The sequence below is a fragment of the Podarcis gaigeae genome (genome assembly GCF_964106915.1).
Source record: "Podarcis gaigeae genome assembly, chromosome: 13".
Classification (NCBI taxonomy): Eukaryota; Metazoa; Chordata; class Lepidosauria; order Squamata; family Lacertidae; genus Podarcis; species Podarcis gaigeae.
Genome location: NC_139689.1, coordinates 36,623,421 through 36,640,895, shown reverse-complemented (window position 1 = coordinate 36,640,895; position 17,475 = coordinate 36,623,421). Strand labels below are relative to the sequence as shown.

The window sequence follows — 17,475 nt, the reverse complement described above, 5'->3', positions numbered from 1 at the left end:
GCAGAGAGTCCAGGAGGCGCATGTCCGTCAAACAGCTTTTATGTTGGAGTAAGTTCCGTAGACGCCCACTGTCAGATTCTACCAGCGACTGACGGAGTCATGCTTTGGGGGCTCCGTTAGAGACTCAGGTTGGCTGACCAGCCAAAACCCGGAGGGATCAAGCTTTACGCACAAGCAGCTCATTATCCCATCAAAGTACCATATTATGTAATGTTGTGACATTAGTTGTGCAGATGGTATATTTCACAGAATTGCAATGTCATTGCTTTTCAAAAGAGGCGCTTCAGCCCCCAAATAAGACAGATTTGCGTAAAATTTGCATTTGCTAATTTATATAGGGTTGGCATTGTTACTTCTGAGCAGTGCTTTTTTTCTTCTAAAAAGAATATTTAGGGGTACTCTCATTCAAAAAGTGAAAATCCGGACACAAAAGTTTTTTGGCAAAATCTCCAAGAAAATTGAAGTTTTTGAGCTACTTTTCAGCGGGGAAAATCAACACTCCTGACATTGCCAAATCCCAGTAATGTCTGAAAAATCCTGGGTGTATGACAACCCTAAATTTATAGTAATTGAGGAACAAGAGCAGGAGAAGGCTATTTGCTTAATCACTGTGGAAAACTGTGTGTTGGATTCAAGTCATTTCATTTCCTTTATTTTATTTCTGTGCTGGTTTTCACTCAACATGAGTCAAAAAGCAGCTTACATACAATAAATAATAACATGGCAGAACGTCGCAATTACAACATAAATCAATTAAATCATAAGCCTTTGGGTCTCATCCAGCAGGGCTAGATCTGGAAGCCGAAGTGTGTGTGTGTGTGTGTGTGTGTGTGTGTGTGTGTGTGAGAGAGAGAGAGAGAGAGAGAGAGAGATTTGTACTGATTCCTTACCTACAAGTGACCGTAGCATGTTTCAAAGATTTGGTTCCAGTCAGTCCCTGGGAATCCACTAATATGCAAGAAATAAATGTGTGCAGATCTTCTGCTTGGAAATCCCACACGATAATCACTTTCTCAATCTCAGACCTGCCCCGTTTAAGATTTCTGGTTGCCTTGCATGACGGGCATTGGTACAATGTTTAGGGGGTACAGTGGTACCTTGGGTTACAAATCCTTCAGGTTACAAACTCTGCTAATCCGGAAGTAGTTGCTCTGGGTTGCGAACTTTGCCCCAGGATGAGAACGGAAATTGCGCACCGGCGGCAGCGGGAGGTCCCATTAGCGAAAGCGCGCCTCAGGTTACAAACGGTTTCGGGTTAAGAACGGGCCTCCGGAACGAATTAAGTTCGTAACTTGAGGTACCACTGTATTCTCATTTTGACTCAAGAAAATCACCATGTTACAGTTCAAATCGGGGGAAATAAATACAGTAAATGGACAAAAATACAAAGGTTCACAAAATGTTTAGGGGTATGCGTACCCCTGCGTCCCCCCCCCAGAAAAAAAGCACTGCTTCTGAGCAACATACTCACTGGTGCTGCGAAAGGGAGGTTCCCATGAGGTGGATTTCGTAGAACCTTATAAACGAAGGGAAAGAGCCATATATTCTCCTGGAGGAGTTCTTGCAGAGGGTATGCCTACTGTTAAGTTGTGGGTAGACATAGCAGACGACACAGCGATTCTCCCAAAGCAGCTCTTTATTTGTAAGCTGGAACAGAACTGACTGAGGAGCTCAGTCAGCCTGCTTATATAGAGCTCCAGAACAATGTAATTGTTGCCATTTTCTAAAACTATCCAATCACTGAACGTCACTTTCGATCCTTCATTTGCATAACTATCTACAGTATCCCCCTGCTGGCCCAGGGTGAGAACTTCAGTACATAACACCTACAAGCCAGGGTAGTATAGTGATGGACTAGGATCCAGGAGACCCGGGTCCACATCCCCACTTGGCTAAGAAACCCACTTGGGGGGCCTTGGGCCAGTCACTGTCTCTCCAGCCTCATCTCAACCTTGTTTTGTTCTCCCAATAACCTTGTTATGTTGTTTAGGCTGAGGGGAGGTGGGTGAGCTGGAGGGGATGGGCAGGGAGAACCACGTTTTCCACCTTGAGGTCCGTGGAGGAAAGGTCAATAAATAAACAGACATACCAGATAACATCCTCCATATAATTCCCCATGTGTTGATTTCTATACAATCGTACCTTGGTTCTCATATGCCTTGCGATGAACGTTTTGGCTCCCGAACGCTGCAAACCTGGAAGTGAGTGTTCCGGTTTGCAGACTTTTTTGGAAGCCGGCTTCCACAGCTTCTGATTGGCTGCAGGAAGCTCCTGCAGCCAATCGGAAGCTGATCCTTGGTTTTTAGAACATTTTCAGAAGTCAAATGGACCTCTGGAACAGATTCCGTCTGAGAACCAAAGTATGACTGCATTGGGCAATCACACAACCCTTTGACCTGGAAGTCCCAGGAACCAAATTTCAGAAGTGTGTAGTGCAGACAGTTCTCTGTCTGATCGCACGCAGAGTTCAAGAATGTAAAGAAGATGAGATACCGACAAAAGACAGATGGTTTATAAGAATGATGGAGAAATGGGCAGAAATGGCAAGGTTAGCAGCCAAAAATAGAGATAAAAAATGAAGGAACGTTTTTGGAGGAATAGCATATCTAAAGAAACAGTGTTATGAAAACACGAACAGGATTTGAAATACGAGTAACAGCTTAGAAATAGTCAGATGAATAATTTAGGATGATAATTATAAAGATAATAAGCAGCACAAGGGAAAACATATAACATCATAGAAGGGTGGATGAGAAGTCACAAGGAGAGTCCAATGTCTAGGGGGAAATGTGCAAAATTTGAAAATTCAATAAATATTTTTTTAAAAACAACAGCAACAAGGAGGTTTCCTCAGCTGACGAGAGAATTAAAAGGGGGGGGGGGAACTGTGGCTGAGGTTTGTAGCTTAGAATTAAGTCCCTTGTGGGGGCAATAAGTATGGAGACACTTTCTTCTGTATCTGATGAACCAAGGAAGGTGCTTCTTCAACACATAACCGCCCTGAGACGTCCGGGTATAGGGCTGTGTATAAGTTCAATAAATAATAATAACAACAATAATAATACACTTACTAGCCTGATTAGTTAACAACTGATAAGCATGGAGTAAGTCCCACAAGATGTGAAGGTGGCCACAAGCTCGGAGAGATTTTTAACAGGGGTTAGGCAAAGTAATAATAAAGCACAGATCTGTCAACAACTATTCAGCATAATGCCTAATGGAACCTTCATGAGGCAGTATATCTGTGAATACCAAATGTTCGTGGAAGGGAAAGGCCATCACCTATATTCCCCGCTTTTGTGCTTCATAAGGACACATCGCAGACTGGGAAGGGAATGCGAGCCTCGATCGATCCACCCATTATTATTATTTTTATGTTCTCCTCACAGTTCTGGTTGTAATAGCAGCAGAAACATGGCGCTCTTCAGCTGTCATCTTTCGGTTATGTATGCAGGAGGCTCGGAGATATCCAGAGCTATGTTGTCATAAGCAGGTGGCTGTCCCTCAGGAGTTGGGTAACAGGGTAGCTTCCAAGCAACCTGGAGAGAATGATAGGAATGGTGTCAATGTCAAAACACGAAGAATTCGGGGGGGGGGGGGCTCTTAAACACACACATCTACTCTACCCAACCATCGGGAATGAAAAGGGAAGGAGCTTTTCTCCAGGGTGGAAAGAAGGTTGTGTGGCGACTTCCCAACCCCCCCCCCCAGGTGGAAATAATGACACATGGCACAATTATTAAGGTTAGTGGGTTAATCAACTTTATTGATTAATTGTGATGAGCGGTATTGGCTTAGGCATTGGACCTAACCAATGACATCTGACTCCAGCCCGTCTGCTTGAAGTCCGGGAAGGGTTAACCACCAGTAGGGGGAGTCCTGCTGATGCACATCAACTAGGAATCCCCCTGGGGTCACTGATAGGGTGTGTGCCTTAGGCCCTAACTTCCTAAGCTTCAGTCAGGGCAACGCCCCCCTGAATCCTTTATCGGACTACCCTTCAATATGTGGGGCAGGTGATGGCGCTACCTCTCCTCTTCCATCTATAGAACTATACCAATGCCTAACCACCAATACCCAGAATGTTGTGGCGATTTGCTACGAGGTAGGTGAAAACCAAGTGGCTGGTCCCAATTTGTCAAGTGGAAAAATTCCTACCATGTGCCCCCAACGGCGACCAACCAAGGTCAAAGAAAGCAAACCTTAGAGGGCAGGAGAGTGGGGAAACCGGAGCAGCTGGTGGGCGGACAGAGAAGGAGATCCCCCACCTGTGCCCTGCTTTTAAGGGCCAGGCCACACCCCCAGACCAACCCGATTGGCCAGCTAGGGGGTGACGCAGCTGGGAATCCCCCAGTCGTGCAGGGGCTGGCCTCCCACCCCTGGGCACGTGGAGGGGCCGTGAAGCCCACAACCCCACGTCCTCCTTAAGGCAGATGTGGCTTTCTCAGAAGACAACGGCCATCTGCAAAAAGTGAGTTCCAGCCAGGAGGGACTCAGTGGACGAACACCGTGCTTTGCCTGCAGAAAGCCTCAGGCTCCATCTCTGGTGCCTCCATGTAAATGAAGGCGGCAGATGGTGGGAAAGGACCCTGCCTGAGGCCACGGAGAGCTGTTGCCTGTCAGCGCAGGCTATACTAGATTGACAAATGTTGTGAAGCTCCCCACCACAAAGCGGTGGAACTCCCTCTTCAACACCACTATGAAGCTCACCGGAAGCAGGCTAGCTGTCGTCATTGCAGGAATACCTGCCGTATCTCACGAGCAGAAGAAAGAGTCACATGAGATAGTTACCTCACTGTAGGGAGGAGGATCCATGCTCTCTTGCTGTGGAGGAGCTGTGGGCACAGGTGGGGCAAAGGCAGGCGGCAAGGTGGGCATGTGTATTGCCACTTCTTCTTGGTCGGTCTCCTCCGGGTCTTTGCAAATTGCACAGCAACACTTAAAAAGCACCGTCAGGCAGCCCACGCCCACGCCAATCCCAATGACAGTGACAAGACCTCTGCATGGAGACAAAGGAGAGGCATAGCATAAGTCTAGCTCCTGGATCCACCAAACCCCATCAAGGAAACGTTTTATCTTTTTAAAAAAGTTAAAGGGACCCCTGACCATTAGGTCCAGTAACGGACGACTCTGGGGTTGCGGCGCTCATCTCGCTTTACTGGCTGAGGGAGTCGACGTACAGCTTCCGGGTCATGTGGCCAGCATGACTAAGCATCCTCTGGCGAACCAGAGCAGTGCATGGAAACGCCGTTTACCTTCCCGCCGGAGTGGTACCTATTTATCTACTTGAACTTTGACGTCTTTTGAACGGCTAGGTTGGCAGGAGCAGGGACCAAGCAATGGGAGCTCACCCCGTCGCGGGGATTCGAACCGCCGACCTTCTGATCGGCAAGTCCTAGGCTCTGTGGTCTAACCCACAGCACCACCCGCGTCCTTATCTTTTACCATGCTGCTAATACAGAATATCTGAAACCCACCACCAAGAAGACATTCCTTCTCTAGGCTGCATTCTGCTCCAGGGCATTGTTTTTCTCCCAGCCCCACCCCCCCCCAGCAAGTAGAGCATACAAATTTGCATTGTATCAGGAATAAAATGCTTGCAAAAAAGAAAAACTGTATAGCAGTGGAAGATTAGACTACTGCAATGCACTCTCTGTGGGGCTTCTCTCACGCTTGATCTGGAAGCAGCTGAGAGGGCAGAATGTGGCGGCACGATTGCTGACATGAATGAGACCCTTTTGGTGTATAATACTTGTGGTTTTTAACGTATTTAAGGAAGTCTTAAGGAATTGTTTAGATAATACAGATGGGCACATGACCAGGGCCGGATTTAGGTTTGATGAGGCCCTAAGCTACTGACGGTAATAGGGCCCTTTATATGTCCAGCTGTCCTTTGTCAACAACAAATTGTCACTGTTTTTGTGTGTGTGCTGAATATATGCTCTATGGTAATTTATGGACCTAATAGGTATCTAAAGGCATTTGCACATAACAAAATAGGTATTTTATCAAAGTAATTGATGAACTGAAATACAATTAAGTGAAATAATTATTAAGCTCTAACTTAAAATGATTTTTTATTCATAACAAACTTAATAATGCAAACACACTTGCGTTCGGCAATAACTAAAGTTCCTTTAGAGACACAATTTACAAAGACTCATAATCTAGTCTCTAGAAACTTGCTATAACATGTAATAATAATAGGTGTAAATATATGATGCAAACTATTAATAATTATAAATAATTATAAATAGCAGAATGTAGGCACCCTATATATAGAAATGAGCAAACCAGTGATATTTTAGGGAGCAGAGTGGCAGACGGGACCCATGACTTACATCATAGGAGCCTGCACAACACAAACACTGTTGCTGCATGTTATTTGTTTTTTAGCTTATATTTTGGAAATGTACATCCATATTTTTTTCCTTTAATTTTTTTGGGGGGCCCCAAGAGAGTGAGGTCCTAAGCTAGAACTTGTTTAGCTTATATGTAAATCCGGCACTGGGTGTGGCTTCGGGAGAGGGGGTGTGGCTGGGAAGGGGCATAGCCTGGACCACTTTTGGTTCCCAACCCCTGGCAGCACATAAACGGATTCCTCCAGTCCATCGATCTGATAATGGACCAGTCTCAACACTGGTGTGATCAGGGACAAACCAAAGTCTTCTCCTGCCAGTTCACAAGCAGTGATTCCCCCACCTAATCCACTCTCCAGGGAGGGGATCCCACACTTGCTCCATACGTACATGGACCAGCCAGGCATTGTCCATTGAATGCAGGTGCAGTAGCTGCCTATACACCTTGAAGAAGGAGAGAGGCAAAAGTTTATAAAGACAAAAGCTATCATTATCATTATCATTATCATTATCATCATTATTATTTCCATTTAATATACCACCCTTTATCAAAAGATCCCAGGGCAGTGTACCCCGTTAAAAACACATTGTAGAACATCAGTAATAAATAATAAATCAGTAATAAAAATAAATAATAATAAAACAGAAAAAGGCCGCTCTCGCTTTGCCCGCCACTCCTCTCTACCAGCTGCTCCTGGATTTTCCCTAACTTTCTGGGTAGAGGCTGCATCTCAGTGGCACAACATGTGTTTTGCATGCAAGTTTCTAGGCTCAAACTTTGCATGCAAGTTTCTAGCTCTCAGCAGCGAGAGCTGGGGAAGGAAACCCTGGAGAGGGTCTGGATTTCTTCTCAAGCCTAGTTTTTTTGGCCATGCCAATTGTTTTTGCTTGGGTTTTCCTCACCTCCACCCCTGTTGTCTTAAAGGTAAAGGGACCCCTGACCATTAGGTCCAGTTGTGACCAACTCTGGGGTTGCGGTGGTCATCTCGCTTTACTGGCCAAAGGAGCCGGCGTTTGTCCACAGACACCTTCTGGTTTATGTGGCCAGCATGACTAAGCCGCTTCTGGTGAACCAGAGCAGCACACGGAAACGCCGTTTACCTTCCCGCCAGAGCAGTACCTATTTATCTACTTGCACTTTGATGTGCTTTTGAACTGCTAGGATGGCAGGAGCAGGGACTGAGTGACGGGAGCTCACCCCATCGCGGGGATTCGAACCGCCGACCTTCTGATCAGCAAGCCCTAGGCTCTGTGGTTTAACCCACAGCACCACCCGCATTGCACCAATTTCTACCCAATTTTTTTATCTACCCAATTTTCCTACGCCCAGGTTGGACGCTCATCCATTTAAGGTCTGAGCCAGTCCTTCTAGCATATTCAGTACAGGAGAACAGGCCAGAGGAAGAAGCTGGAGCTGTAACTTACGAGTAATCCAAACAGTTTCCTTCTCCTTTGAACGTCAAAACCTAGAAAGAGAACGAATCTGGAAGTGAACGACTGGAAAGGAATATGTCTTTATTTAAAGAGCATTTATTTATTTAGTTTATATCCCACCCTTCCTTCAGCGATATATTTTTATCTTGATCTTCACGGGGGGGGGGGGAGTTGCCAGTGAAGGTTGTGGACCAATTATTTAAAAAAACAAGTTCCCTACCTTGAGCTAAAAGACACAACATGAAAGGAGGAGAAGTTGGGGATGGAGGAAGAAAAAGCAAATTCGGGCACTACCGTATTTTTCCATGTATAAGATGCCCCCATGTATAAGACGACCCCTAATTTTTTTCACCCAAAATTAAGAAATTAAGTTGTTTAGCTTTGGGTGGGGGGTGGGGGTGGTCACTTCCGTCAATCGCTCACCCGCCTGCCCGCCACTGCCGATCGCTTGCCACAGCCACTACCAATTGCACACCTCACGGCAGCCGCCAATTGTCTGCCTGCTCACCTCCACCAACAGCCCACCCGCCCACTTTTCACAGCTGCCAATCGCTTGCCCAATTGCCACAGCCACATCCAATCACCAGCAGGCCTTGCTGCAGCCACCAATCAACCGCCCAATCACCGCTGCCAATCTTCTGGTGCTGCTGCCACTAATCGCACGTCCCCCCCTCTGCATTCACTATCCTCATATGAGACAACACCCAATTTTTGCCTAGCTTTTTTTTTTTAGCGAAAAGCATAGTCTTATACACAGAAAAATATGGTAGTTTCCAAAGCTGTGAAGTTCTTCTAATCAGCTGGTCTCGCAGCAAATCCACTTCTTCTTCCCTTGTCTTCCTCTAATGATGGAATATTAATGGGAAATATGTTGCTTTTCTATCCATCCACTTGATAAACACACCTTTGGTTGGCAAGCAAGGAAGAAATGAGGCCGAATGAGAAAATATTTGCTTACAAATTTCCCACCTAGGGTCAATGTGCATGCTCAGAAGGCACTCATGGTTTATTCCAAAGAGGAACTGGAAGTCTTGGTGTGATTGCCTGCCATACTGCAAGAAGCTTAGGGGACCATGGGACCAAGAGTTCAGGGATGCTTTGTGCACCAAACAGTCTCGGTGAGAGTCTGACTAAATGTTTGTGAGACACTGGAGGGGTGTAGTGCTTAGAGGATGGGTAGGCAAACTAAGGCCCGGGGGCTGGATCCGGCCCAATCGCCTTCTAAATCCGGCCCGTGAACGGTCCGGGAATCAGCGTGTTTTTACATGAGTAGAATGTGTGCTTCTATTTAAAATGCATCTCTGGGTTATTTGTGGGGCCTGCCTGGTGTTTTTACATGAGTAGAATGCGTGCTTCTATTTAAATATACCCACTCAGCCACTGGGTGATTTAGTCACCCTCTCTCTGCCTAACCTACCTCACAGGGTTGTTGTGTAGATTAAACATGGGAGGGGAAGCAGGAATGCCAGAGATGGGGAGCCCATGGCCCGGCAGCAGTTATTACACAGCTCCCATCAGCCCTGGCAAATGGTATGGGAAGATGGGAGGTTAGTAAGTGATGGCAGTGGCAGAGCTAGCTGCTTGGGTACCCAGAGTGGTCACATGATGTGCACCCGGGGGCGGGGCGATCCGCCCAAGGGGAGGGGCGATCCTTCTGCAAGGGGTCCGATTGTGGTGCGGCAGCATGATTCATCTAGTGAGGAGTCTGATCATGGCGTGGCGGCATGATCTGCCATGGGGGGATTTTGTCACCCCCCCCGGATGACACTCGGACGGACCACCCCCACTGCCCTCCCTTTCTACGCCCCTGAGTGATGGTGGCAGGCTATTCTGTGCCCTAGGAAAGACTAACTGCTTGCACTCCCCGCACAAAGAAAAAAGGAAAATTGCTAACTTCGATGTTCAAAAAGAGATGCCTTGTAGGGAAAAAATGGAAAAGGACTCCAAACTGCTAACTTTATTTTAATTGCAAGGATAAGGAATACGACAATCTTTGGTCACCTTTCTCAAATAGAGAAGAAAATGATTTCTAGTTCACAAATTATTTTGAACAACCTTGCGAATTGTAATTAAAAAATGTAAGTCTCTTAAAATTTTCAGTTTGGGGCACATCTCCTTTTCCGTTGCAAATTTTGACACCAATTCCTTCAGAGTTGAGAGTATGTAAATTGATAAAATTAATCATTTTACACATATTTTTTCCTTGTTTCTATAGATGCAATTATTTCCACTGTTTTTATATCTGTAATTGGTTCGTTCTTGTTGGCATCCGTCTGTCATGAGAGACAATGGCCATTGTATTGCATCCCCTCCAATATTTCTCAAAGTAAAATGGGAATATGCTTCAAAAAGGACAAGCAGGACAGTCTGGAAACAAATAAGAAACTGGAATAGTTTCTGTAATTCGGGGGCTATCCCTGTGAAATCAGGGCACTTGGAGGGTCTGGCTGTCCAGGCAACAAGACTGCCCACTCTCAGTAATTGATAGATCACATGCAATGATAATACTTAGTATTTGACAGCCCACGAGATTTCATATTTGAAACCTGCCAAAATCAAAAGTATTGTGAGGGAGCATGAGCCTAAATTTTGAAACCAGCATTTGCCATTCAACACCCCCTGCCAAATTTAAATAATTAATTCAAACTTTCTCACAGAAAAATTTACAGGGCAAATAGGGAAAGGATTCATTTCAGCATCAGTAAAACTTGCCTATCCCTTTCTGAACTATTTCTAAGGATGGAGATGTCCTATCCTCCCTCAGTTGCAGATTGCCATTCAGTCATTTATTGCAAACCAACGTCCCTTTTCTTTTTTCATACTTCTTTCTGACTGTTAAAAGGACAGGTTAGGAAGGGAAAATCTATTTCCCTGCCTTTAACAGTCAAAAAGCTCTCACCACCTTACACTCTTCACACCGTTAATTCACAGAAATATAAAAGCAGCCGTGCTGAATCAGACCGGATTTACAAAAAGCACCCCTTCATGTCCATCGAAACTAAGGGGCACCACCGTATCTTGTGGCAATGAGTTCCGTAAACCACTTAATGTGCCAGGTGAAGAGGTACGGCTTTTCTTTTGTTCCAAATTTGACTGCCCATCGGTTCCATTGGGGGAGACACACAGCAATACTGGGGAAGAAGAATAACAACTTCTCTCTATGGCATGTCTCGCCTCTTGGCAACGTAGTTCCCCGCTCACTCAAAACCTAAAATATCCCCAAAGTCGGAGCCTTTCCTCGCTGATAAGGTTCCCTCCCTTCCACAGCTCATTGGGGCTGCCTCTTCCAGCAACGTCCCCAGCTCTGTGCTATGAGTCCCACGGCATCTGGCAAACTCACCTCCCGGTAAACAGCGAAGAGGCAAGTCAGTAGCCTTGCTGCTTGGTTTCGCCATGTCGCCATCCTCTTGCCTTGCAGTTCAGTGCCCTGTGCACGACTCGGATCGCTCGGAGAAAGTCTTATCTTGCTCGCCGCCCTGTGGACTTTGCCTGAGGGTGGGGAACGGGGTCATTGCCACTGGGTACAAGACACCGTCATGTGCTGTGCTGAGCACACAGCAAGGTGTGGAGAAGGAGATCAGGCATTTGCCAGGGCTCCACAGAGCAGCAGATGGTTCCCCCGCCCCACCAGGGCTACCATTTCTGAAACTTGGTATGGAATATCCAAGGAGATCAGGTGAGGCATAAGAGAATTGTGCGTCTTGCCTCTCCTAAGTTAGGAGGAGCATGGATTCCATGTGAAACAGCAAGGCAGGAGTTTAGAACCCACTGGAGGTGGGGTATTACAATACGATACGATAATCTTTATTGTCATTGTCCCATACAGAACAACGAAATTGGGGGGGGGGGGAGTCTACATAAGACATTCAAAACCAACAAGCCTGCTATCCCAGCTATCCCAACCAGGTTAGCCCCCTAAAAACTCTGATACCCCATTTTTAAAATACAGTACACTCCCATAGAGCAGAGACATCACCTTGCCAACAAAGGTCCGTATAGTTAAAGCCATGGTTTTCCCAGTAGTGATGTATGGAAGTGAGAGCTGGACCATCAAGAAGGCTGATCGCCGAAGAATTGATGCTTTTGAATTCTGGTGCTGGAGGAGACTCTTGAGAGTCCCATGGACTGCAAGAAGATCAAACCTCTCCATTCTGAAGGAAATCAGCCCTGAGTGCTCACTGGAAGGACAGATCCTGAAGCTGAGACTCCAATACTTTGGCCACCTCATGAGAAGAGAAGACTCCCTGGAAAAGACCCTGATGTTGGGAAAGATTGAGGGCACAAGGAGAAGGGGACGACAGAGGACGAGATGGTTGGACAGTGTTCTCGAAGCTACAAACATGAGTCTGACCAAACTGTGGGAGGCAGTAGAAGACAGGAGTGCCTGGCATGCTCTGGTCCATGGGGTCACGAAGAGTCGAACACGACTAAAAGATTAAACAACAACAACAAACAACAACACTCCCATAGAGACTCCTTACACTGCATTTAAAACCAAAATCGCATTTGGATAGAAACTGTTTCTCAGGCGGCTAGTTTTTAAGATCTTCTGCATATTCAAATTCATTTTACTTGCTTGTTTAATTGTCTACTGTAAATACACACTCTTATAAAACTGCAGGTTATTACAATAATCCTGCTAATGTTTTTGTTTACAATTTATCTATAAATATTCAATAAACCATTTCCATTTGTTTATAAAAAGTTTGTTATTTTGCTTTCTTAGTCTTCTGGTAAGTTTCGCCATTTCTGCATAAGTTTTTGTATCCATTCTTCCTTTACTGCGATTGTATCAGGAAGTTTTTAATGCTTGATGTTTTACTATGTTTTTATATGTGCTTTAAGCCAGCCAGAGTGGCTGGGGAAGAATTGTTGTTGTTGTTGTTGTTTAGGGGTAAGCACCATTGTTTTTAACAGAACTTACTCCCAGTTAAGTGTATATAGGATTTCAGCTGCTATCATTTGACCTGTGTCACTTCATTTTTTCTAGATGCTTGCATTATTATTATTATTATTATTATTATTATTATTATTATTATTATTATTATTATTATTATTATTTGACTTCCTTCCCGCTCTTCCTTTCCCCCTTTATTACATTTCTATCACCTGAAGATCACAGGGTGCTTTACAGTATAAATTGTGTAACCAGCTGATCCCTGATTTGCCTGTCACATTGAGGCAATGACTCATCCTTTGCCATGGCAGGAGCCACTCAAAATACGGTACTGGTGTGTCCTTCAGCATCATGGAAACTGCTTGAGGCGTCAGGTGCTTTGTGACAGTGAACTTTAGAAGGGGAATCCCGTGTATTCTGATATCTTGCTGGTGACACGGGTACCTGTGGAGAAAACGGTGTGTCCTCCTGAAATGTGAGATTACTTCCTGTTTTAGAGGGAAACTGAGGCAGGAGGGGGAAGACAAATCAATTCTTCTCTCCAGGACATGACTCTTACCATAGGAAACAATTTGTAGAGGTTCCTTAAGGCCCACCCAATAAAATATTTGAGGGGGCCAGACCCCTCACCAAATCCATGGGCATTGCCATTCACATGGTATCCGTGTGTCTCATCTTGCAATTGATTATGTGGAATAAAATATTTTATTCAAGTTGGCACCCCTGACTGCTATCTTGAGCAGCAGGCAGCTGAAATCATAAGGAACAGGTTGTGTTCATTTTTAAAAAAAACATTTTAAAGGCTCAGTGCTATTTGGTTATTCTCAACTTTCAAGGCAAGCATTCAAATGTAGATTATTTTAAGGGGAGACAATATCTTAACACCCGGGAAAATCTGTAGGGAAGGAGGCGGTCTTTCAGATATCTGAGGCCTAAGTCATATAGGGCTTATACAAGGGCAGACATTGATGCCAAAATCCAGCATCACCTGAGCTCTGTGAGTGCAGCTTTCTCTCGATTGAAGTGCAGAGTGTTTGAGGACCAAGACATTCGCAGGGGAACCAAAATGCTTGTTTACAAAGCTATTGTACTACCAACCTCACTGTTTGCTTGTGAAATGTGGATCACTTATAAACACCATCTCCAACTCCTCAAAGGATTCCATCAATGGTGTCTCCAAAAATTTTTACATATCAATTGGGAAGGTGAACTAATGCCAGTGTACTGGAAGAAGCAAAGATCACCAGTGTCAAAGCAATGATTCTTCAACATCAGCTTCGCTGGACTGTTCGTGTTGTGAGGATGCCTGATTCCAAAGCAACCACTCTATTCAGAACTTAAAAATGGAAAGCGTAATGCTGGTGGTCAACAAAAGAGGTTCAAAGACTCTCTCAAAGCAAATCTTTTAAAATGTAGTATAAACACTGACAACTGGGAAACACTGGCCTGCGAGTGCTCCAGTTGGAGAACAGCCTTTACCAAAGGTGTCATGGGCTTTGAAGACATTCAAACTCAGGACACAAGGGAGAAATGTGCTGAGAGGAAGGCACGCTTGACCAATCCACACCATGATCAACTCCCGCCCAGAAACCTATGTTCCCACTGTGGAAGGACATGTGGATCCAGAATTGGCCTCCACAGACACTTACGGACTCACTGTTAAAACCGTGTTTATGAAAACAATCTTACTCGGCTACGAGTGATCGCCAAAGAAAAAGATATGGAGAACTGAATTCAAGGGTGGAAAAATGAGAAAGTGGGAGAAACCAAAACAGACAGATTCACCCACCCTGAAGTAAAGCAGAGCCCACCAAATAGACAGTGGTTATTATGGGTTTCAGCCACAAGGTGTCAGTCCAAGCCCACCGACGGAAGGTCACCTTGGCTGTTAATGGTCTTTCCTGATGGTTAACGAAGATGCTAAGAGTGTGACCCACCTGAGTTCAGTGCTGTTGTGCAGGTCTTCCGCCAGCCTCTTTTCAATGCCAAGCACAGCAAATAACTTTTGTATCCTTAAACGTAAAGGAACCCCTGACCATTAGGTCCAGTCATGGCGCTCATCTCGCTTTATTGGCCAAGGGAGCCGGCGTACAGCTTCCAGGTCATGTGGCCAGCATGACTAAGCCGCTTCTGGTAAACCAGAGCAGTGCACGGAAATGCCATTTACCTTCCCGCCAGAGCGGTACCTATTTATCTACTTGTACTTTGATGTGCTTTCGTACGGCTAGGTGGGCAGGAGCAGGGACCGAGCAACAGGAGCTCACCCCCTCACAGAGATTCGAACCGCCAACCTTCTGAACGGCAAGTCCGAGCCTCTGTGGTTTAACCCACAGTGCCACCTGTGTCCCTTTGGATCCTTAGGATCTGTGTATCCTCCCTTTGGTACTAAGAGCATTTCGCACCTGTTCTTTCCATAATCCCAATTACAACATTATATACTGGGCCGATATTATTACTCCCCCCAACCACACACATTATAAATGCTGGGGTGTGACACCAAGAGATAATTTTGTTGTTGTTTAGTCGTTTAGTCGTGTCCGACTCTTCGTGACCCCATGGACCAGAGAACGCCAGGCACCTCTGTCCTCCACTGCCTCCCGCAGTTTGCTCAAACTCATGCTGGTAACCTCGAAAACACTATCCAACCATCTCGTCCTCTGCCGTCCCCTTCTCCTTGTGCCCTCCATCTTTCCCAACATCAGGGTCTTCTCCAGGGAGTCTTCTCTTCTCATGAGGTGGCCAAAGTACTGGAGCCTCAGCTTCACAATCTGTCCTTCCAGTGAGCACTCAGGGTTGATTTCCTTCAGTATGGAGAGGTTTGATCTTCTTGCAGTCCATGGGACTCTCAAGAGTCTCCTCCAGCACCATAATTCAAAAGCATCAATTCTTCGGCGATCAGCCTTCTTTATGGTCCAGCTCTCACTTCCATACATCACTACTGGGAAAACCATAGCTTTAACTATACGAACTTTTGTTGGCAAGGTGATGTCTCTACTTCTCAAGATGCTGTCTAGGCCTGTCATTGCCCTTCTCCCAAGAAGCAGGCGTCTTTTAATTTCGTGCCTGCTGTCACCATCTGCAGTGATCATTGAGCCCAAGAAAGTAAAATCTCTCACTACCTCCATTTCTTCCCCTTCTATTTGCCAGGAGGTGATGGGACCAGTGGCCATAATCTTCGTTTTTTTGATGTTGAGCTTCAGGCCATATTTTGCGCTCTCCTCTTTCACCCTCATTAAAAGGTTCTTTAATTCCTCCTCACTTTCTGCCATCAAGGTTGTGTCATCTGCATATCTGAGGTTGTTGATATTTCTTCCGGCAATCTTAATTCCGGCTAGGGATTCATCCAGCCCAGCCTTTCGCATGATGAATTCTGCATATAAGTTAAATAAGCAGGGAGACAAAATACAGCCTTGTCGTACTCCTTTCCCAATTTTGAACCAATCAGTTGTTCCATATCCAGTTCTAACTGTAGCTTCTTGTCCCACATAGAGATTTCTCAGGAGACAGATGAGGTGATCTGGCACTCCCATTTCTTTAAGAACTTGCCATAGTTTGCCGTGGTCGACACAGTCAAAAGCTTTTGCATAGTCAATGAAGCAGAAGTAGATGTCTTTCTGGAACTCTCTAGCTTTCTCCATAATCCAGCGCATGTTTGCAATTTGGTCTCTGGTTCCTCTGCCTCTTCTAAATCCAGCTTGCACTTCTGGGAGTTCTCGGTCCACATACTGCTTGAGCCTTCCTTGTAGAATTTTAAGCATAACCTTGCTAGCGTGTGAAATGAGTGCAATTGTGCGGTAGTTGGAGCATTCTTTGGCACTGCCCTTCTTTGGGATTGGGATGTAGACTGATCTTCTCCAATCCTCTGGCCACTGCTGAGTTTTCCAAACTTGCTGGCATATTGAGTGTAGCACCTTAACAGCATCATCTTTTAAAATTTTAAATAGTTCAGCTGGAATGCCATCACTTCCACTGGCCTTGTTATTTGCAGTGCTTTCTAAGGCCCATTTGACTTCACTTTCCAGGATGTCTGGCTCAAGGTCAGCAACCACACTACCTGGGGTATACGAGACATCCATTTCTTTCTGGTATAATTCCTCTGTGTATTCTTGCCACCTCTTCTTGATGTCTTCTGCTTCTGTTAGGTCCTTTCCACTTTTGTCCTTTATTGTGGAAATCTTTGTACGAAATGTTCCTTTCATATCTCCAATTTTCTTGAACAGATCTCTGGTTCTTCCCATTCTATTGCTTTCCTCTATTTCTTTGCATTGCTCGTTTAAGAAGGTCTTCTTGTCTCTCCTTGCTATTCTTTGGAAATCTGCATTCAATTTCCTGTATCTTTCACCATCTCCCTCGCATTTTGCTTGCCTTCTCTCCCCCGCTATTTGTAAGGCCTCATTGGACAGCCACTTTGCTTTCTTGCATTTCCTTTTCATTGGGATGGTTTTCGTTGCTGCCTCCTGTATAATGTTACGAGCCTCCATCCATAGTTCTTCAGGCATTCTGTCCACCAAATCTAAATCCTTAAACCTGTTCCTCACTTCCACTGTGTATTCATAAGGGATTTGTCTTAGATTGTATCTTACCGGCCCAGTGGTTTTTCCTACTTTCTTCAGTTTAAGCTTGAATTTTGCTATAAGAAGCTGATGATCTGAGCCACAGTCAGCTCCAGGTCTTGTTTTTGCTGACTGTATAGAGCTTCTCCATCTTTGGCTGCAGAGAATATAATCAATCTGATTTCGATGCTGCCCATCTGGTGATGTCCATGTGTAGAGTCGTCTCTTGTGT

At 45.3% G+C, this 17,475-nt stretch overlaps 1 protein-coding gene across 1 annotated transcript; it reads right to left on the bottom strand.

The window, feature by feature from the left end:
* Positions 1-630: 630 nt before the first annotated feature.
* TMEM92 (transmembrane protein 92) lies at positions 631-11,751 on the bottom strand. Its single transcript, XM_083709984.1, has 6 exons — positions 11,134-11,751; positions 7,785-7,825; positions 6,750-6,803; positions 4,792-4,999; positions 1,827-3,539; positions 631-1,576 (listed from the first exon to the last, which is right to left on the bottom strand). The coding sequence occupies exons 1-5, from the start codon at positions 11,194-11,196 to the stop codon at positions 3,432-3,434; spliced, it is 474 nt and encodes a 157-aa protein (XP_083566110.1). The 5' UTR covers positions 11,197-11,751; the 3' UTR covers positions 631-1,576; positions 1,827-3,431.
* Between the last annotated feature and the right edge of the window lie 5,724 nt (positions 11,752-17,475).

Excerpts from the sequence above, each read along its gene's own strand:
- TMEM92 (XM_083709984.1), bottom strand. The coding sequence starts at position 11,196 with ATGGCGACATGGCGAAACCAAGCAGCAAGGCTACTGACTTGCCTCTTC. Across the intron at positions 7,826-11,133 it reads TCTTCGCTGTTTACCGGGAG|GTTTTGACGTTCAAAGGAGA; the intron begins GTGAGTTTGCCA and ends TTCTCTTTCTAG. Across the intron at positions 3,540-4,791 it reads ATCCTCCTCCCTACAGTGAG|GTTGCTTGGAAGCTACCCTG; the intron begins GTAACTATCTCA and ends CATTCTCTCCAG.